Source organism: Sinocyclocheilus grahami, unplaced genomic scaffold, assembly GCF_001515645.1.
Source record: "Sinocyclocheilus grahami isolate Dianchi unplaced genomic scaffold, SAMN03320097.WGS_v1.1 scaffold203.1, whole genome shotgun sequence".
Classification (NCBI taxonomy): domain Eukaryota; kingdom Metazoa; phylum Chordata; class Actinopteri; order Cypriniformes; family Cyprinidae; genus Sinocyclocheilus; species Sinocyclocheilus grahami.
In genome coordinates this window covers 302,840-325,621 of record NW_015505382.1, presented here as the reverse complement: position 1 = coordinate 325,621, position 22,782 = coordinate 302,840, and the positions used below count along the sequence as shown (strand labels likewise).

The window sequence follows — 22,782 nt, the reverse complement described above, 5'->3', positions numbered from 1 at the left end:
ATTATTATTTTTTTTTATCAGTAATGCGACGCTTTACTTTTTTAGCAAGGGAGAGAAGCAGTGTACATGGAACAAAAAGGGCTTAAAAGCACCAACTATGGAGCTAGATATTAAAAATTACAACTCTAAGCACTTATGGTGTGAACCGCTCTGTTGTTTGATTGCACTGCTCACTTAAACTGTAGAAATGGTGAGCGCATTGTCTCTCAGTCCGGAAGGAACCAAGCTAACTGATGACCCCTGAACTAGATTTATGCTAAAATCTCTGAAATTAGTTTTTCAGTAAATATAAAATGATGCATACATATGAATTTCCTTACTTATATGAGGGTGTCATGTGCTTCTTTGTGTGTCAATTGTTTTAATGGAGAAAAATAACTGACTAAAAAACAACTCCTTAATTCTTGCGGAAATGCAAATAGTACATGAATTTGGAATATAATAATTAGGCAATCATTTCTTGCTCTCTATAGTCTAAGCATCTGTGACACTCACCAATATGAAATCAGTCTGGTATGTTGACAGCATGAACACAGAGATATTATGGTCTGCCAATGGGGCGATGACTGATTTTGCGATTTTTGTTACTCCGATTGGTTGAGAGCTGGTAGCGCTTCCGCCCCCGGACACCACATTAAGAGCCAACCATGTTGCATCGGCCACACTGAGATACTCAGACTCCGGCAGCTCTGAAACAGACAACAGAAACGAGTTACCAATAAGTTTTGTTCCGTTTTCTTGGAAAAATACGATTTTGTTGATGTTTAGCACTTTGAGAACATTAAAATGGTCTCAAAGCTAACAAATATGAATTGATAGCACTGGGAAAATCGGGACCAGAAAAATGTTCTACCACTTTCATGTTTCAGATTTATAATTTTCCAGAAAAAATATATGCCAAAAAAGCTGGCAACAAACTCACAAATGTCCGGGGATTTTAAAATACCTGTACCCATTTCGCAACACAGAGCTTCTGGTATCCATGGCTACAAACGGGTTTCACCTTGGTAACCAGTGTGTAATGACATGGATTCACTTAATCAACCACAAAACCAAAGCCACTGACAGCTTCGCCTCTAGAAACCCATAATGGAAATGTGGGGGGGACCACTGATGGAGCAATATGTGGTCAAACATTGGCAGTGAGTCAAGCTACAAGGAATTATAGAGAATCTGTGATACTTTACATGATTTAATCTTGCCTCGCTGCACTAAACCCACTGCACTCTTAGTAAAAGAGTAACCACAAGACCTACCTTTAAAGCCATCTTCATCCACGATAATGGTGTAATCCTCCGGAGTTTCGGTTAAACTGAAGAACTTACATCTGGAAAGAAGCAAAGAGAGAAAGAGATGGAAATTATGAGCCAAGAAGGAGCAGAGTAATGAATTGAAGTTAATAACATATTCCTGAGAAGCTTCTATGAACATTAATTTACTCCGCCTCACAGAGATTACAGGCTGCATGCAGGTCTTTTGCTCAGGCTTAGGGATTTGAAAAATTAAACTTTGACGCATTATTGAATGGACAATTTTGTAAGTTTAGAGAGAGAGAGAGAGAGAGAGAGAGAGAGAGAGAGAGAGAGAGACACAAGCAAGAGGACATCTCGAAGGACCAGAAGAAATTCATAAAAATGAGACGCATAATTGAGAAAGTAATTTTGTAAGTGTAGAGAGAGAGAGAGAGAGAGAGAGAGAGAGAGAGAGAGAGAGAGAGAGACACAAGCAACAGGTCATATCGAAGGACCAGAAGAAATTCATAAAGAATTTAGACCGTAAGTTAAGTACCATTTTCAAGAAAAGTTTTAATGGGCCTGTCCACCCACAGTGTATCATTTTGCCTCTGGGGGAAAAGCAGGCGACTTGTTGACTCTGGATAGCAGCATCTTATCTGATACTGCCAAAGTGGTGCTGGGGAGGAAGGGGGATTTTTTTTTAAAGGTTTTTGCAAGCTGTCTGACATTTCTGGTGCTGTGTGATCATTTGAAATCACCTTCAGCCTAAAGGTGAAATGACATAGCATTGCAGTACAGAAAGATATCAAAAGTATGGTATTAAAGTACCATGAATTGTTTTATTATTTAAAGCAGGGATAGGAAAATAGGAAATGCTCAGATGCTGTGTAATAGACTGACTCACTTATTTTTCTATGATTGTTGACTCTGGATAGCAGCATCTTATCTGATACTGCCAAAGTGGTGCTGGGGAGGAAGGGGGATTTTTTTTAAAGGTTTTTGCAAGCTGTCTGACATTTCTGGTGCTGTGTGATCATTTGAAATCACCTTCAGCCTAAAGGTGAAATGACATAGCATTGCAGTACAGAAAGATATCTAAAGTATGGTATTAAAGTACCATGAATTGTTTTATTATTTAAAGCAGGGATAGGAAAATAGGAAATGCTCAGATGCTGTGTAATAGACTGACTCACTTATTTTTCTATGAAAAAATCCACCTTTGTGCAGCACTAAGAATTCATTCAGCTTTGAGCTGAATTTGAGTCACCGAGTGTGGAGAGAGATGTGATGGATCTACCCTAATTTGAGTCCTGAGATGAGCAAATAAATCAAAGCAATAATCATAGAGGCAGGTCTTATGCCCTTAAATCAGAACAACAAAACATCTCCATTGGAAATTTTCAACAGGCTATGACTCACTCGCTCAGAGCCTGTGCTCAGAAATGTGCTCCTAACAACCGTTCCTGAGGTCTCTGAGGACAAACACATTGAATCTTATTTTCAAACGCACAACCAAATAATTATTGATTCCAGCAGTTTATCTAAAAATGTTAGCCGCTTCCTTTTTATGGGAGAATGTGAAATTCAGGGGAATTTATAAGCCGTTCCCGTTTATCCGGTAATTTTGCTGGAAATAAAGACTGCTTACCTGAAGTCTAAAAACATCACACTACAACATCACCCAGTGAAAGCCACTGGAGCAGAAGAACAATTTTATTATTATTATAGACAACACAACTTGCGCATTTGGTTCACACCAAAATGAAACCCCCTCATGTTCAAAACTGTAAGACATTCTTTCTTCTGGGAAACACAAAAGATGATATTTTAAGAAGTTTAAGAAAAAAAAAAATTTTTTTTGGTTCATACAAAGCTTTTATTTACTTGTTTGTTGGTTGGTTTGTGAACTATCCTTTAAAATCAACATTCAAAGTGAAATGATTCGCATTTTACTCCTGTATCATTATGCATTTCTGAGTAAAATTAGAAGAATGTAGGCCCATACTTGATTTTATCCACTGGGAATTGATTGTATTGTGATATGATACAAACTAGAAGAGAGCCAGATGGTTGGAGGGGTTAAAAAACGTCTTGTTGACGTCAGCCGAAAAGGAGTTTCAGAGGTGGAGCAAGTTAATACTTCTTGATTTAGCATTACAAAGACATTTTGTCTTTGGAATAACGCGCACCACAGAATTCTGTACAAAAAGCCCAAATGCAACTATTAAGAGAGTAAATAGGCCCAGTTATTATTATCATTATTTGTTGTGATGACTGTAATGCTTAATACTAGGCTTACTGAACTTCCAACAGATCCACATCTGAAACACTGAAAAATTCTACTTTTAACAGGGTTTCTGTTTTGTTTTTTTAAAGGTAAATGTAAATATTTTATACCTTTTTAATCTAAAGACAACTTAAACAATAAATTGAAGGGAACATGCCAATATGTTCTGTGAATGTAAATGTGTAGAGACAATAAGTTTAGCAACACTTCAGTGTTTGAAAATACAACTTCCAATGGATCTCCAATACCTTTTACTTTAATCTGTAAATAATGTCCACCATACCTTCTGAAGTGATGCTCTTCCTTAGCAGTGTTGGGGGTGACGCATTTCAAGTAACTCAAGTTACGTAATCAGATTACTTTTTTCAAGTGACTAGTAAAGTAACGCATTACTTTTTAATTTACAAGAGAATATCTGAGTTACTTTTTCAAATAAGTAATGCCAGTTACTTTTTTTTTCAATTTATTGATTGACAGCTCTCCTGTCCCCATGTTGAGAGAAATCAGAAGATGTTACTGTAGTTCTAAAATAAATATGAATATGCATTAATTCATCTCACTCACAAAACACCCCCCACAGATTCAGTATTCCTCAAAATGAATAAAAATAATGCAACTCAGAATATGACGCAAACCTGCAATAATTAAGTGTTTAACAACACAAATATGCTTTATGTATTTAATCCCATTCTATTAACCAATGTCTTTGCCTCTGACCTTCGATGATCCAGTTCAACCATACTAATAAGCAAAAATTACTCTAGACAAACATTTGTGTGTCTTTGTTTATTGCTGAAGTGTGTTGAATTTTCTTCTTCTGCATTCTACTGTACAGATGTAAATGTACTTTCCCTTCAGCCTGAGGCTTAATCATTTCACTTTTAGTGTGAAAAGACTTTTATATTTGCCAAAAATATAACTTTTTTATTTTAAAAACAAACAAGCAAGCCCTGTCCAGATTGTAAAAAGTAACGCAAAAGTAACGTAACGCATTACTTTCCATAAAAAGTAACTAGGTAACGTAATTAGTTACTTTTTTATGGAGTAACGCAATATTGTAATGCATTACTTTTAAAAGTAACTTTCCCCAACACTGTTCCTTAGTAATTTTGTCTTGTTTTCCAGTGCAAATGTCTAAAGATATCTAAATCCAGATATATTGACAAGCAAAATGACTTGTTTTCTGGGAAATTGATTCAAATAAAGTCAGTTTATGATTAAAACAAGAACAAATATTATGAATGGGGCCAGAAAAATACTCTTAATTCAAAGGGAAAACAAGTTTTCATACCCCATTGACAGATATTTGTTCTTGTTTGAAGTATACACTCAATTTCATTACATTTCTCAGACAAGACAACAAGTAAACTTATTTTATTTAAGAAAGTTTAGACACACCCACTTTTATGTTTAATAAAGCACTAATATATTTAAATATATTTCGTTTTTTGTTTTGTTTCAATGGTGACACTGCATTTGGTTAACCGTGTTGTAGCGTCTCGACCAATCTGACACACTAATTTTTATTTGATTTAACAAATCAATTATTCATTAGATTAACAAGTCGTCACAGTCCCCTCACTCAATATACTGGATGCCAGGATTTCGGCTGAACACCATCCCCCACCTTGGTCACTATGACAACTAATCATGATATCACTGGTTTTATGGCCTAAAAGGAATGCAGGGGATAAACTCCCTCATTTTCCTCATAAGAAAGGCACAAATGCACAGGAGAAACTGACTTTTCTACTAATTAATTCATAGGAAAACCTTCTTTGAATGAACACCCATTTTCTTCAGGCCATTGTGTATATTATTGCGGTGTTGTATTTAATCTGTTGTATTATAGACTATTTTTATTCATGCTTACGATAAACCACTCATTCATATAAGTAACTATTTCATGTCTAGTATCTATGAATTTGCCTTCTTATGATCGAAACAAGCGTGTATATTATATGGTGGTACATAGGCAATATATATTAGGGCCCTGAGAATCGTTAATAATTTCGATTTAAGTCCATTTGCAAATTACCATGCTTAGAGAACAAAGGGGTCGTAAACCCTCCAGCAATTGCCACCTCCCGCTCGGAAATTCCATTTTGCTCATTGGACAAGCCCATCTTGAAAGGCGGAGATCTTCTCCGACCTTAAAGGCCCGGCTCCAGGGACCCGCCTCAGTCGGTGGTTCGGCCAGAAGCTAAGAAAATGTGAGGAAACGCTCCAGGATACCAAAGCTCGTGCCAGGCTCCGGCCTAGTCCTTTTCATTCATCAAGTGATTCTGACTCAAACTAGCTTTTTCTCATCAACCAACTTCAGCAAGATCTTGGGGCCTTAAGATTGCATCAGGAATCTTTTTCAGACATACGCAAGTATCAAACTTAGTCGATTTCATTGATGCATTAAGTATCAGTTACACCTTTTTACAAGGTTTGTTTGAACTAAGAATCTGACGTTTTCCCTCAGGTTTTAGATCTGCTGAATATGCAAAATGGTTCCATAAATGTCATTCCTTATGTCTCTTTCTTTAGTGCTAAACTTTAACCCTTTCCTATACCAACTGTATGTGTGTGTGTGTGTGCGTATGTGTATGTTGGACCGGCTTAATGTGTTTATGTAGTATGTTAGACTAGTTTAAATGTTTATGTAGTTAATAAAACCTTACTTGTATCACACTTGACGTGTTCATTGTTTACTCATAACCGGAGTCAATAATCATGTAGATTTACGTTACAAGCTTATAGAATTGTACAGTAAGAAAGTTATTTCCCTTAACCAGGAAATTAACGTCTTAGAATTGACAAGACAGTTGACCCTGAGTGGTCAGCTAAATATCTACAGTGGATCTAAAATATGAATAGTTAATTATAACTAGTTATGGTTAATTATTCATATTTCCCCATGAGCTGATTCGCTACAGTGTTGTTTCATTGTATCTTACTGAGTAAACAAAATCTCCTTGCTGGACAAAGAGTGAAACCCAAGGGCTGGTAACAATGTTTCAAACTGTAAGCAACTATTTCCAGAGCTTCCCTTGTTTTGTGCGCATTCTGCATCACTCTGAGACACTTCACAAACAGCCACTAAATAAGTTTATTCAAGCTGTGCCTCTGCAACAGAAAAACAAGTGTATCCCCCTATCCCCTAGCTGCATAAAAGTGTTTGCCAAGTAAGAAACAATTCAAAGATTCAAAATCAGACAAGAAGCCATATCAAAAATGCTATTTCTACATGAAATTGCATTTGGATCAAAAAAAGAAAAAAAGCTCTTAAAATGGATTTCATGGCCTGCTGGGCAAGACATACAGCACTGAATACAATAGAAAACCCTGAAGCAATGCTGTTCACAGCCAGATACAAACCACCAAGAGGAATATGTCACTCCAAACACAACCTGGATGTTCAAAACAGCCCAGCTGCAAAGCTTTTTACTGCGATAAATCTACAATTCGCAAATTAATAACCCTGCATTTGTAGGCAGACCTTGAATGTTTTTGCGGAGACGTTACTTTGCGATTTTCAGTATTTTTCCTTTCGATCGGAGGCGATGTCATCATTGCTGTTCCAGGCTCTGAGTCATGACAAAACATCTTTGCTCTCTAAAGAAGAGCTTCATATTCAAACATGTGCAACTTGCCGTCGACTGATGTTTTTTTTTAATTGTCAAAGCCAGTATCTATCACACTTAGGCTACTTGTTTGATATTTGCTTAACTGGAGTCTCTTGAATGCAGCAAGACCTTTTCAAACCAATATGCAAAACATCACAGCCATTACAAGCATAGAACCAATAAAGCATTCTGAACGGTCCAAGAAAATTAGATTTATGAAACGCAAGAGCAAGTAAACATGCAAAATAAAAGGGGCCTGATGGGAACTAGGCCCCTGATTTAAACCACTGAATTTTTTTAAATAAAGACACTAAAGCAGACATGCAACCTAATAGCCACTTTAACTCTAGCTAGAGGCCTGTGTGTGTGTGTGTCCAGTCCACAGCCTAAATGACCGAGCAGGATGTTTCTCCCTGAGGTTCAGACTCCGGAGCCGGACTGGAGGAGATGTGCTCACACACTCTGCTTACACAAACACAGCAAGGGGGCATTTGAGACTCTATGAATAGATGGTCTTTCACAAAGGTGAATCATCTGAAGGTGTATCAGTATGAGGGAATAAACAACTGCAGAACGTTACCAGCAGCAATGAATGTGCATTACCAAACACAAAAGGTGGTAAAAGCACATTTCTGTTCACAGGCAGTGAGCCTATGCAGCAAATGCATGCAAATCATGTTCAGGCCACAACTTTTCCCCTCCTCTTCCAGTTGTTTACAGGTTTTTTTTTTTTTTTTTTTTAGAGTTTAGCTCAAACGGATCTCTGTCAAACTGATCAAAACGGGTCAGTTTTTCATTAAAGCGCCGAAAGGATAAGCTTCACATCAAGTCATCAGGATGCCCCCTTCATCTGTATCAAAGCCGTGATGCTGAATACCTGCTCGTGCATTGAGCAGCATCACAGACGGGGGGATTTAAAGCAACATCCACCTCCGTATCTTTATACCGCCGCACAAGAAGAAAAACAACCCCGAGCACGTACACACACCCCTCTACCGTCGAACCAACTTCAGCAGCAACCGCACACACAACCATTACCGCGAAACAAAACACCCATGACCGCTTGCTTGATGATGTCATGCGCCTCTTGCATGGAGCCAATAAACATTTGGATTAAAATCATAAAGAAGCGCTGGAACTGCCTTTACCTCTCATAAGAGGTGCGTAGCGGTAAGCTATTAGCTCAAACGGATCTCTGTCAAACTGATCAAAACGGGTCAGTTTTTCATTAAAGCGCCGAAAGGATAAGCTTCACATCAAGTCATCAGGATGCCCCCTTCATCTGTATCAAAGCCGTGATGCTGAATACCTGCTCGTGCATTGAGCAGCATCACAGACGGGGGGATTTAAAGCAACATCCACCTCCGTATCTTTATACCGCCGCACAAGAAGAAAAACAACCCCGAGCACATTCACACACCCCTCTACCGTCGAATGAACTCCAGCAACAGCACAGCCCATCATTACCGCTAAACACACATGACTTGTTGATGCCATGCGCCTGGCAGATGGAGCAGATAGAAATGTGGATGAAAAGTGCTGAAACTGCCTCTCATAAGAGGTGCGTAGCGGTAAGCTAATGTAATTCCGCGGCAGATTCTTCAAGAAGACATTTAACGGACAGTCATTACAGGCGTAACACAACGCAGACTTGATTCGTGAAGCTGCTTACCTTGTTTTAGAGGGCAGAAAAGCTAGTTTGATTAATCCGTGAGTGCAAATCTGGATGCCCTCTTTCGCTATACTTGCTACTTTTAAACTGTGCTCTAAAATGTGCAGCTCCATCTTCTGCGTCTTCTCATTTGTGGTACATCTAAAAAAATATAACTGCCTATTCCGTTTTGATAAAACAAGAAAGAATAAATAAATAAATAAATAACTAGAGCTTATGGACAGGGCTTTAAAACCTTCAAACGGAGCGGAAAGGAGGGGAGAGAAAAGGAAAAGTTGTCTGCCGAGGAAAAGAGAGAAAGAGAGTAAAGCGGGGTGAAATAAAAGAAAGCACAACGAGGTAAACGGGAAGGGAGAAAAAAAGAGGACTGTCGGCCCCCGTGTTTCCACTCCGACAAGGATTCTAATGGGCCAGCAGCTGGTAACAGTGAAACAAACAACCTGTCACTCAAAAAAGAGGGCGGGACGAATTGTACGTGAAGTGCATGTTGGGAAATGTAGTTCAGCTTTACAAAGTTAATCGATTAAAAATGTAGTCATATTTGCGTAAGATATGCCATGCATTTATTTATTTAAATATAAAATCAATTACAAACTCAAAAAATGTGACAATTTCAGCAGTGTCTTTATTTAACTAAAATTAGCAAATAGTTTCTTTAACAGAGGGGCATTGACAATTGTCTTAAAAATGTGCTGGACATTGAACTTGTTTTATATTTTGGCCATGGCCACCGCTGACATTTACAGGACAAAACTGTTATTGATGGGCATCCTCTCCCCAAGACCAATGAGTGGGTTATTTGAAAGATCAGTGGATCCCAACCCTGGTCCTGGAGGCAACCCAACACTGCTCATTATGCATATCTCCTTTCTCTGACAGACCAATTTCAGGTCTTGGGAACAGGGGTGCCCAAACTCGGTCCTGGAGTCTTGCTCCAACCCCAATCAGACACACCTGAACCAACTAATCAAGCTCTTACTAGACATACTAGAAACATTGGAGCAGGTGTGTTGAGGCAAGTTGGATCTAAACTCTGCAAGACACTTGCCCTCCAGGACTGAGTTTGGGCACCCCTGTCTTGGAGTCTCTACTAATGAGCTGATGACCTGAATCAGGTGTGTTTGATTAAGGAGACATGCAAAACGTGCAGTGTTGGGGTGCCTCCAGGACTAGAGTTGGGAACCACTGCCTTATACCTCCTTCATCACACGGCCAGGGGACAATGTTCATTTGATATACATTGATAATTTTACCCACCACACAGAAAATGTAGAGATTTAAGATTTTTTTCTTAAGTTTTATTAAAGTAGCATTTTAGCATTAAAATGCCTGCCTTAAAATTGTTGTTTGCTAGACTAAAGGGGACCTAGTTTAGCCACTAAAATACTAGTTTATAAAAGTATGTGACCTTTTCTTGAGCCTAAACATCTTGCTAATCATTCACGGTGTAAAAGATGTGATGGGGGATTCAATCAATATCAATCTGTCCTGTCTTTATCTAAACCATAAAAAAAGTGGAACTTTTTCTTTCAAGATTTAAGATAAGTGGAATGAAACCAGATGTTGGAATTTTATTACATTTAATATTTAAATGTAAATCATTTGTACATGTAAATAACCATCATGACACCCATTAATTGACCAAGTCCTGGCCCAGAGTGCATCGTCTTATACAAGGCAGAAGTTTAATAATTCACAAGTGCTGTCTATTGGTAACCAGGGACGGTGCTGCAGAGCGTCATAAAACAACAAGCATTCTTTGTGTGCAGCTGTGATAAGATCCCTGGGACACTGATCTCTCACAGGGACAGGCATTGTTCAGTTCAAAAGGACATCGCTCCTCTTTAGACACTATTCCTTTCAGCATTACCACTCAAAACACTGACTTTTTTTTATGTACCTTTTTTTTAGGTATGCCTGTATTTAATGGTTTTTAAATATGACGTGACGTACTCATACCCGGAATTAGTGCTCTGCATTTATCCTATCCAAAGTGCACACACACCCCCCACCTACAATCCCTGCCTGTACGAGGCTTGAACCCGCAACCTTTGGGTTATGAGTCCGACTCTCTATGGCCTGAACAATTTAGCTTTCCTAACCAGACAATTTATGAACAAATGCTCAGCTGAAAACTACACCAAGACTTTCCCCAAAGAGCAAACACGGCAATAGAACATTCAAGCACTCACAAATAAAGGCTTAGTTACACACTCAAAGGCAGCTTGTCAAAGCAAAAGTGGAGCACTAAAAGCTGCGTTCTGCAGAGAGAATCCTTTAATCTGAACCCCATGACCCACATGAAGTCCTGAGAACCAATCTCCTGCTGGCATGACACTGGATATGTGGCTTGGAGACTGCAAATCTTAATGTTATCCTCTCTAAGGTGAGCTCTAATAATGAGAAAACTGTAGTTTAAATGCTATATATTCTCAAAAAAAAAAAAAAAACCCTGTACACTCATGTTGGAGATATTTGGGATTTTACATTGGTTCTTCACCCTTTTTGAAAAACAAAAACCCTTCAACCACACAGATCTTTCATACTTAATTTATTGAAAGCTACACCACAAAACACCCCAAAGCAAAAGCTTTTCAGATTTCCTGTGAAGTACGATCTCTTCATGACCACCAACTGTTAAAGACAAAAGCAAATTGTATTCATATTGAAAGTGCTAATACAATGTCATTGATACCGCTTTAAGTGAATCAGGTGTTGCCCTGAAGACAAACAGTTTATTTAGCAAAAAACCTCATAGGGCACTGATGTAGGATCACAGCGTTAAGGGTCGCCAGTAAAAAAAAGAATTGGCTGACCCCCTTTGAAAGTGACCCAAAGATGTGGAACAACTCACCTTCCAATAAAAGTCTGGCTGGGAAACCCTTCACTCCAACGCCAAACCTGTAACAGCATAAACAATTAAACACATACAACCTCCCATTTTGAGTTTAAGTGCATTTAAAAAGAAATGTTCCTAATAAATCCCAACAGAAATACAACTGAAGTGACTCATTAGAATGGGTTTTAATTTTTGGTCATGTCCACAGCAAGTCAGGAACCATGTATCCTAAAAGCCTTGGTATATGACCAAATTTATCACGTACATGCAACTGGGAAACGTTCAAGAACAGATGCCTTACTTTTCATCTTGCAGTACTGCAAGTACGATCAGCTGCCAGCATTCATTCTTCAATCTAGTCATATGGGACCTGTGGGCACAACACGAACACGTCAGGATTATCAAGACACACCGAGCTATTGAAACAATGTCACAAGGCTTCTAAAAGGAGAAAGTCGCAGCGTGTCGTTATCCTCCCCGGAGAGCGTCTTGGATGACTGCGGGGGGTTGTAAAGGGTTGGGGCATGTGGGAGAATGGAAAGCACACCAGTGACGGACCCATTCCACACTAGAGAGGCTGTGCAGGAAAGTTTACATCAAAAACAGCTTGGCTCCCAGCTTGGGCTGCTTGATTAACTGAAGTAAAACCTAATTATCAGACACTACAAATACTGTAGTCCAACCATCTTTACATACTAACAAAAAGCACTTCTAAACTCTGGAAGAGGCCTTGTCTCGACCACCGCCAGGACCCAACAACAAACATAAGGTCCAATAAGAGCAGGGGGTCGAGGTTCTCTAGCACTGGCATTTGAACATTCCAGTCAGACATACAACTGGATGCAGATACCAACAGTGCTGACTCATGTCATTTCTAATAAGCCATTTTAACACTACAAACCTCTAACACACCGCCAATCACCAAAAAGGGGTGTTGCGCCTTCTAGTGGACATCCTTCAGATCACACCTACAGAGTGGAAATTTACACAAGTGAGATGTTTGCGCTTTGCTATGCCTTACAAATTAAGGTAAATCCTTTAAGCTCATTGAATGTACTGCAGAATTTTCCCACAAAGCTAATGACATTAGCGACATGGGTAAAGCGATACTGCAGACTTTATCTCCGAGGCATTTCCAACGACTACGCTCTACTGAGAGGGGCAAGTCGGGATAGACCTCACTTTAACAAATCCGTTTTCCAAAATGCATTATCATCAAATGGAAAAAATTATAAAAGTAACATTTACCATTAGAACAAGCTACCTCATCTCAGGATCTGGGAATGCAATGTGTAGCAACCAACTTTTCAATACTTATGAGAAGTGCTTATAGACTGGCTGCATTTATATAGAAAATAAAAAATAAGGGCCTTGTCTCGACCACCACCAGGACCCAACAACAAACATATAAGGTCCAATAAGAGCGGGTGTCAAGGTTCTCTAGCACTGGCAAATGAACACTTCAGTCAGACATACAACTGGATGCAGATACCAACAGTGCTGACTAATGTTATTTCTAATAAACCACTTTAACATTACAAACCTCCAAATCACCAATCACAAGGTGTTGCGCCTTCTAGTGGACATCCTTCAGATCACACCTACAGAGTGGAAATTTACACAAGTGAGATGTTTGCGCTTTGCTATGCCTTACAAATTAAGGTAAATCCTTTAAGCTCATTGAATGTACTGCAGAATTTTCCCACAAAGCTAATGACATTAGCGACATGGGTAAAGCGATACTGCAGACTTTATCTCCGAGGCATTTCCAACGACTACGCTCTACTGAGAGGGGCAAGTCGGGATAGACCTCACTTTAACAAATCCGTTTTCCAAAATGCATTATCATCAAATGGAAAAAATTATAAAAGTAACATTTACCATTAGAACAAGCTTCCTCAGGCACAAATTATGCATTAACTCACAGGATTATTCACCCACATTGTGTTCTGGAGCCTGAAAGTAGAAGGAAACATTAGAAAAGAACATGTCTACACTTAAGCATAATGAAAGGGAGTTTGAGTGTTCAGAATGGCACATACTCTTTCATGGTTAATAAGAGCAGTTGAACATTAATGCCAATCATCATTACAAAACTCTAATTCATCATTATCCCAATAAATTCTTACCTGATTGCCCAGTCAGTTCACAGGAGGACCATTAATGTCATCCGAAACCTGAAAGCACACACACACACATCTTATTTGAAACAACACGTAAACGATAACAACATGCACTATTTTCTGTGGTAAAATGTCTCTTCTCAATAGTAGCACTGTTATTTGGTGGCCACAACAGTGAGTTGCAAGAGAAGGGAATTGTAATTTTTGCACTGCACTAGTTCCTAAGCCCATTTTGACTAGACCGTGACTAGTACTGTGCACTTACTTTCGAAAAACCAATCCAAACCACTTACCATACTGCATATGTTGGTTACTACACACTTCAAACACCATGGAGATGCCTCAGAATCTCCTGTTGGGAGAAATAAAAGAACATTAGTCTTCATATCGCCTCGAAGTACAGCAGCAGAGACACGTTGGGAATATACCAGGCCTCATTGTAATCACTGCAACGATTCTACAATGATGAAAGCAAACCTGCTGTTGTTCTAGCCAAGCCGATAGAGGAATTTGCCCCATTTCAGAAATAACGCTATTGATGATCTGCTTAGCAATCTACGAGATCCGATAAATCTTTAAACGCGTGTCCCCCACAAAGTCCAAATCACCCACAATGGATCAATACAGTGGAAGAGAATTAGTGCACTTAACTACAAAAGTAATCTGAAAAAAGAACTTTTTAGTTCAGTAGCTTTCTCTATGCACACGAGTCTGCAGGAGCATTCACCACGTGGTGTAGGCTACTACTCGCTAGAACGTATTAGAAAGTCTTTGCATTAAACCTATTTAATGTTATCACAAACAAACTTAAGAGAACACAACCTAGATAGCTGAAATGGTGAAATAACAGACACAGACATGTAAAACAAACAAGTACCTAGTTTTAAGCCAGCCTTCTTCACGAACACTTGCAGGCGGGTTGAAGCTGAGAAGGACACAGGAAGAAAAGCGTCACGTTTTATATCTGACTTTACGACATTTTACGGCTCTGCGCTCTCCTCTGCGTTTCTGTGGTAACGTTAAGCAATCAAAACCGACAAATCTCTTTATATTACACTGGACCAGAGTTTCTCAACGGCTCTGCACTGGACTAAAGCTTGAAGTATTCAAGAAAAAAAAAAAGCATTTTAAATAATACAGTAAACGATGTTACATTTATATGGTATATTTTCAGCTAAAAGTGTGTTGAGAGATTTAATTTATAAATTGATTATTCCTGTTTAGCAGAAAAATAATCCGTTGTCCATCTTTTTTTTGTAATTGTATACACAAAGATGAAATAAAAAGCAATTAAAACTATTCAGTTGCTTGTTCGTTGATATAATAATAATAATAATAATAATAATAAATGTAAGAAAAGTTCAACAAATGCGAGACACGTGACCTCACACTCACTAATTTTCGCGCCAGTGTATTCACGCAAGTACGCTTGACCTTTACTACTAACCTGTGTGACTGGCATATTATTCTGTCATTATGGGGGTTTGTATGTCAAGAAAAGAGATCCCTAATGAAATTTATAGATATTGGTCTGCTGTAGCATCTTCTCTTCGCCTCGGCTGGCTTGGGACGAATAACGTGAGGACGGTTAGTGCTACTAACTTAGTTAAGTTAGTTAAAGCGAAGTAAAGATTAGAGTAACGTTCAGTTGTTTATTATTGAACAAACGAGCTAGCTAGTATGCTGAATGTAATAATTAAGTTGGTGGCAAGTCAGAGTTAATATGACTAGGTGCGTGGTGATATAATTAAACAAACAATTAGTAAAATAAAATCTTCACTGTGTCATCAAGTAACTGGCTAAGTTACCATTTTCAAATTGCTTTATTTTATTCAGGAGATGAAAGCGTGCCAACTTGCTCTTTTCCCTAATCTGTTGAACTCCTCAGCTGTAGAAGAAGATATACTTGGCCTGGAGGAACATCTACGAGAGGTACTGAATCTATGTCTGTAGAAATATCAACATGATTGCTTGTTTCCTGTCATGTCTGTAACTTACTGGTCTGATGTGCAGCAGAGTTTTGATATTTGCTTTAAGGTAGCTCTGGTATGTCACTTTATTGTCACTTCCATTTTAACCAGATCTGCACCTCTAGTTTGCAGTTAGTGCATTCTCAGTGGTCTCTTGAGTATGTCATTACATACTACACATAGGAAAAATTAAATCTGTTTGATTCCTTATTTATATCAGTAGTGTAGAGGGAGATTGCAAAGAGCCTTAAGTGAGATATTAAGAGCCTAAAATAAGATATTAAATGGTTAGGTAGTCTAGGTCTAACCTGCATAATACAAATGTCAGCCTGGAATGCAAGTTAAAGGACTAGACAAATGCTTTATGTTTTATAGCTTCACCTGACCTGGTTTTAGAAACGTTTTAGGAATATAGGATCAGGCCGGAGATGGTTTGACCACCTCATGCAACCTCACAAGATTTTGCATGTTAAAAAGCTAATTCTGTATTTGTTTTAAACATTAATTGGTGTTATCAAAATGTATTTGATATATAGAGTCCAGTTTATGATTACATAACATTGCAATTAATCGCATCCAAAATAAAAGTTTTACATAACATATGTGTGTGCTGTGTATATTTACATGTGTATATAAATACATACACATACATGTGTATATATATATCTGTTGTTCAGATATTGACCAATGTTTATTTTTAATATTGTTATCAGTGTAAAAGTCTGGAAATAAAAATAACATCAAAAAAGTGTGGACTTAAAGGGTACATACACCATAAATATATATTTGTGGATTTTTCTTATGACAGGGTGCTGATGTCTCAAGTGGTGATGAGCGCGGTCGGACGCCTCTTCATGTGGCAGCAGGAGAAGGCCATTTAAATGCTGTTCGCTTCTTGCTGCAGCAGGGAGCAGATGTGAATGCCACTGACTGTTATGAAGAAACTCCACTTCGAGATGCCATACGCTGCAAGTACTTATCACATTTGTGTGCTTTACTGGATGTACATTGCATAACAAGGTCAGAAATTAACTTATCCATTTAAGGGGGAATATTTGCCCCCTGGAATTGATTTCAATGGGCATTTTTTGCCTTTGTATGGGCAGTTTTTATAATTACCTTATTGTTTCTGTGTTGATTTTATGTTAGTTAAATGTAATCATTTACTTAAATATATTAGAATAATATACCAAAACAAAAGCCATCTTTTAACTGCAAAGGTAGAACAGAAACCACATCTGACATGGCATTTATGTTTATTTACACAGACTGTTTAATGTTGCTCAGATATGGCTTACATGTATTTTCACTACAAATGCATAATATACAGTAAATAGACTACATAAAGGATATAAAATACATAAAAAAACAGGAGCTCCTTACATGGTAGGGCTGCAATTTTATGGCTAAATTTTTGTTGTTGATTATTGCTCTTGATATTGTAAGAATGATTATTAATGTTGATTAATAGATTACATACAAAACATGTTTTTTTGTTTGGGGAAACAGCCCATCATACTCTGGCTATACAGTTAAGAAGCACTTATAAACATTTATTGCTTTTTTTGCATTAGAAAATCAAGACTACATATTACTTATTTTAGTTGCTTGAAAAACAAAACAGCTATTTAAACGGGGAGTAAATTAAAAACAGAAAGCAAGCATAAAACACTGAAGCACTTTGCATCTAACGCAAATTATGCACACTTGAAAAAACTCCTTTTCTAATCATTGAAGCTGTCTACACTGTGCAAAGAATTTCTTACATTGAATTTGCACTCATGGTTTATAATGAAAGAATTTATGAGAGTGCAGAATTCAGTCAGTGATTTGCCACTGCATTCATAAGTTCAACAGAAATATGTGTGATTGGTTAAAATGCTGCCAAAAAAAACACATAAAAAGAAATGTGATGCAATGTGAACAGATCTAGATTAAGTGGTGCTCTGACTGATCGGCTACTGATCACTATCGGCATAATCACATTGGGATGTTTGATCGGTGGTCTCTAAAAAGGCAGATCTCAAAAGACCGATCTCAAGCTGATGACACTGCCGTGAGAGGTTTGGCACGACATGCAGCAGCACTGTCTCAGTCTCTGTCCGGTGCGGGTGAAATGACTATAATGCTGAAGGTGAGGTACTCACCTTCATATTTCTTTATTAAATAACTTATAAAGTAATTTGAAAACCTTGTGTGAGACGTAATTTCACAAACAGCGTAAGTGAATCACCGCTCACGCGCTCTCTTTCTCTCTCAAAATACGCAAATGGCTTCAAATCACCACACATCGCATCTGTCTATAAGTGAGCTGCACGCTGCACAGTTGACACAGGAATTGTCACTTGTACAATCGAGGCAGTGTCACTTTGTCACTAAAGTTCATAAATTGCATTACTTTTTAATTCTTGCCAGTGTTTAACCATTCAGCGCTCACGTGCTGTCCTGCAGACCGTGCGCTGTCCTGCAGAATATTTGCCCCCTGGAATTGATTTCAATGGGCATTTTTTGCCTTTGTATGGGCAGTTTTTATAATTACCTTATTGTTTCTGTGTTGATTTTATGTTAGTTAAATGTAATCATTTACTTAAATATATTAGAATAATATACCAAAACAAAAGCCATCTTTTAACTGCAAAGGTAGAACAGAAACCACATCTGACATGGCATTTATGTTTATTTACACAGACTGTTTAATGTTGCTCAGATATGGCTTACATGTATTTTCACTACAAATGCATAATATACAGTAAATAGACTACATAAAGGATATAAAATACATAAAAAAACAGGAGCTCCTTACATGGTAGGGCTGCAATTTTATGGCTAAATTTTTGTTGTTGATTATTGCTCTTGATATTGTAAGAATGATTATTAATGTTGATTAATAGATTACATACAAAACATGTTTTTTTGTTTGGGGAAACAGCCCATCATACTCTGGCTATACAGTTAAGAAGCACTTATAAACATTTATTGCTTTTTTTGCATTAGAAAATCAAGACTACATATTACTTATTTTGAAAAACAAAAAAACAAAACAGCTATTTAAACGGGGAGTAAATTAAAAACAGAAAGCAAGCATAAAACACTGAAGCACTAACGCAAATTCGCAAATTATGCACACTTGAAAAAACTCCTTTTCTAATCATTGAAGCTGTCTACACTGTGCAAAGAATTTCTTACATTGAATTTGCACTCATGGTTTATAATGAAAGAATTTATGAGAGTGCAGAATTCAGTCAGTGATTTGCCACTGCATTCATAAGTTCAACAGAAATATGTGTGATTGGTTAAAATGCTGCCAAAAAAAACACATAAAAAGAAATGTGATGCAATGTGAACAGATCTAGATTAAGTGGTGCTCTGACTGATCGGCTACTGATCACTATCGGCATAATCACATTGGGATGTTTGATCGGTGGTCTCTAAAAAGGCAGATCTCAAAAGACCGATCTCAAGCTGATGACACTGCCGTGAGAGGTTTGGCACGACATGCAGCAGCACTGTCTCAGTCTCTGTCCGGTGCGGGTGAAATGACTATAATGCTGAAGGTGAGGTACTCACCTTCATATTTCTTTATTAAATAACTTATAAAGTAATTTGAAAACCTTGTGTGAGACGTAATTTCACAAACAGCGTAAGTGAATCACCGCTCACGCGCTCTCTTTCTCTCTCAAAATACGCAAATGGCTTCAAATCACCACACATCGCATCTGTCTATAAGTGAGCTGCACGCTGCACAGTTGACACAGGAATTGTCACTTGTACAATCGAGGCAGTGTCACTTTGTCACTAAAGTTCATAAATTGCATTACTTTTTAATTCTTGCCAGTGTTTAACCATTCAGCGCTCACGTGCTGTCCTGCAGACCGTGCGCTGTCCTGCAGACCGTAGCAGCACACACGCACAGGTTCACATTACTCTGTTTGAAGTGCGTATGTGGTGTGTATTTTTCCGCGCTCATGTTAACGGATTAATAAAGCGTGCACACTGCACACGGTTGCGGTCCGGCAGTGCGTTCCAGGAGCGGTGCGTCTGCAGCAGTGCAGAGATCGTTTTCACACCGATTGGATTGACACGAAAATTTAGTAATTACACCATAAATGCATATTATTAAAGTCTACTGTGTTTCACAATCAACACGTCTTTTTGGCTAGGTTTAAAGGAAAAGAGCACTTTTAGATCAACAAGGCAATAATAGATGGCACTCGTGGAGGTAGGAAAACAAAGTTCTTTATAAACGGCAGGATTGCTTGTAATAAATGTTTAAATGCAAAAGAAAAGGCAGGAGAGCTGACTGTTTCTGTCAATGGTAAGTTTGTGATAACGTAAGAAAAGCAGTTTAAATGTTTTGACACTTGCTTGAGCAACTTAATATATAAATCTATAAGTAAATGCAAAAGTAAAAAGCATTGAATAATGTGTTGCTTATTTATTGTGTTTAAACATGTCTGTGAAAGATTGTATTACTGTACTGTGTAAAAGAAAAGATTTGCAATGCGGAAAAAGCATTTTCAGTGACAGTGTTTGGATTGAAATCAAACTAATGGATAAATGTTGTGTTTGTGGTAAACAGCCACGGATCAGTAGCGGACACCTGTGTGAAAGCTGCTTCCCCTCTCACAAGAGTCACCTAAGAGGGGAATTCCCCCCATTTTCAAAAATGAAATTCAGGCCCTGAATAAATGTCTAAAAATCCTGATTGGACTATCACTATAACTGGTTATAAATGATAAAAAGAAGACTTTAAAAAGATCGGTATCGGTGATCGGATCGGCAGATACTGCTTGCTGTGATCGGTGATCGGCCTCAAAAACTCTGATCGGAGCACCCCTAATCTAGATGTAATGCCACAGTCACCACTTTTCACATTTCACTTCAATCGCAACAGAAATTGTGCAGGGTTATATTTTTGCCCCAATCTCCTGTTAATTTCCAACCCTGTTGCATGCCCACGTTTACTGATGAACCTTTTAAATCACTAGGAGTTTGGAGGTGGTGGAGCTGTTAATTTCTGCAGGGGCACGTTTGGAAAAATTCTCAGAGGAACTTGGGGTTGAGATGTGCTGGTGAGTGGGATTATGTTTTTATACAGAAGTTAATTTCACAAAAGAGGGCACTTGATAAAAGGTGTTAGTCTGATGAACATGTTAACCTTAATAGCAATAATTGTAGTCTTCTCAATATGGATTGTGCTTTTCAGTCTTGCATTCCTTGGAGACACAGAACAGATGGGGGCGTGGAAGAAGGCTGGAGTCAGTTTTAATGTTTCTGATGCTCATGGTCGAACTCCCTTACATGTGGTGAGGTTTTCTCAGAGATGTTAAGTAAATGTTGTTCCTATGATAAGCATCTAAGCCTGGCTCATCTTTCTTCATTTGCTTAAATAGGCGGTGTGTACCGATCAACCTGAAATGGTAAAGTTCTGTATCCGCAATGGATCCGATCTTGAGGTATGGACACAAAGAGTTTAAAACACAGTGGTTAATCTCTCAAAAGTTTGGACACATAAATTTTTTGGCCAATATTTTAGAATAATATCAAGTTATCAAAACACTTAATATGCATGCTAGGTTTTCTATTAGTCTTAAGGCAGTTCCCATATGCTAGGCACTGTTGACTGCTTTTCTGTCACTCTTCTTTTCAACTCGTCCAATTCAAAAATTGTAAATTCAGTTCTAACTTTTTGTTGGAAAAGTCATACTGTATGTATTCACAATTTATATTGTCTACAAAGAAATATCAGAAGGTTTTAAAGGGCACCTATTATGCCCCTTTTTACAAGATGTAATATTGGTCTTGGGTGTCCCCAGAATGTGAAGTTTCAGCCCAAAATACCCAACCGGTCATTTATTATAACAGCTGGAAAATTTCATTTTTGGGGTGTGTCTACAAAAGAGCTGTTTTGGAGTGTATCGCTTTAAATGCAAAAGAGCTGCATATTCCCACCCCGTTTCCAGAAGAGGGTGTCGCGTATACGTCTCTCTGCATTGCATATCTACAGTACAGCAATAAACAGTCAGTAGAAGCAACATAACTGAGGGCGAGAGAACCAGTGTTTAGCTGTACATATGGGAAGCCAAATGTACTGAAAGTGGGACGAAATAGAGCTCGCGCCGCGCAGACCTGTCATCGGTGCGGATCAATGGACCGAGCCGTGCGACCGAACAAATCTCGTGCTACAAACTGTGCCAACTAATCTATGGAGCCCCGCACATGACATGCAAGAAAAAATAAATAAATCGTGCACATGATTTACTAATTCATTCCCTTGATGTACTGAAATGTGCACACGATTACTATTTCGTTCCCTCGATTTGCTAATTCGTTCTCTCGATTTATAAATTTAGCAAATCGAGGGAACGAAATAGCAAATCGTGCACACGATTTAGCCTATTTTTTTCCTGCATGCCATGTGTGGAGCTAATCTCACAATTACTTTATTCTCACAAGCACGTCGCTGATCAGTTAAAAAATACTTAATGTACGCACACAAATACGGTTAAAATGCTAAGCACTATAACAACTAGAGGTCGACCGATAAATCGGCTGATTTTTGGCATTTTTTAAAATTACTGGCCGATTTTGCTGCAAATTAGGCCGATTTATAGGCAGCTAAGCGTTGCGGAACACCAGAGAATCTCTCTGGCTGCGTGAGAGAGACGGAGCAACTCGCACTCTGCAGCCGCTTCTTGTTCACACACAGCTTCAGCTAATGATGGCAGGGCAAAACAGACCGTTTCGAAAGCGTAATTACATTTACCCTACTAGAATTGATGCTGGAAAATGATCATATTCATAAGTGCAACAAGTCATTTGAATGTGAAGGTAGAAACATGCAATTCAGATGAAACTTCTGGGCTGATTATAACGTGCACGTTAACTTTCCTCATGAAATGTGTGTGTAGGTCCGACGTGGCCAGTGCACTCGCGGTTATGAGCAGTGGGCTGTGTAATATGTGTGAACTCTTTTATTTTTGTTATCACTTGGCCATTTGACTTATAGCAGTGTCCAGTGTTTCCCATACATTGAGTAATT

General features: G+C 38.3%; 2 protein-coding genes and 1 long non-coding RNA gene across 10 annotated transcripts in view; 1 reads left to right on the top strand and 2 right to left on the bottom strand.

Moving 5' to 3' along the window:
* Window positions 1-9,241, bottom strand: part of castor2 (cytosolic arginine sensor for mTORC1 subunit 2) — a 21,359-nt gene extending 12,118 nt beyond the window's left edge. The window contains exons 1-3 of the mRNA XM_016285878.1: window positions 8,809-9,241; window positions 1,257-1,327; window positions 496-689 (exon numbers count right to left, since the gene is read on the bottom strand). Of these exons, the coding sequence (XP_016141364.1) occupies window positions 496-689; window positions 1,257-1,327; window positions 8,809-8,921 (378 nt within the window). The 5' untranslated portion in view covers window positions 8,922-9,241. The remainder of the gene's footprint in view (window positions 1-495; window positions 690-1,256; window positions 1,328-8,808) is intronic.
* A 2,103-nt stretch (window positions 9,242-11,344) lies between these two features.
* On the bottom strand, window positions 11,345-14,763 carry LOC107595469 (uncharacterized). Of its 5 annotated transcripts, none has more exons than XR_001610271.1 (8): window positions 14,648-14,763; window positions 14,064-14,122; window positions 13,777-13,824; window positions 13,529-13,596; window positions 12,549-12,615; window positions 11,949-12,017; window positions 11,663-11,709; window positions 11,345-11,442 (listed from the first exon to the last, which is right to left on the bottom strand). It is a non-coding gene; the product is annotated as an uncharacterized lncRNA (long non-coding RNA). The 5 variants fall into 5 exon arrangements; XR_001610267.1 differs by having other exon boundaries at window positions 13,529-13,603; window positions 14,648-14,761; XR_001610269.1 differs by having other exon boundaries at window positions 13,573-13,603; window positions 14,648-14,761.
* Window positions 14,764-15,180: 417 nt separating this feature from the next.
* LOC107595467 (L-asparaginase) overlaps window positions 15,181-22,782 on the top strand; it is a 21,724-nt gene continuing 14,122 nt past the window's right edge. For 3 of the 4 annotated variants that reach the window (XM_016285873.1, XM_016285877.1, XM_016285876.1), the window contains exons 1-6: window positions 15,181-15,357; window positions 15,607-15,702; window positions 16,549-16,712; window positions 20,729-20,812; window positions 20,947-21,046; window positions 21,134-21,196. In XM_016285873.1, the coding sequence (XP_016141359.1) occupies window positions 15,247-15,357; window positions 15,607-15,702; window positions 16,549-16,712; window positions 20,729-20,812; window positions 20,947-21,046; window positions 21,134-21,196 (618 nt within the window). In that variant the 5' untranslated portion in view covers window positions 15,181-15,246. The remainder of the gene's footprint in view (window positions 15,358-15,606; window positions 15,703-16,548; window positions 16,713-20,728; window positions 20,813-20,946; window positions 21,047-21,133; window positions 21,197-22,782) is intronic. The other variant, XM_016285874.1, reaches the window with a different exon arrangement.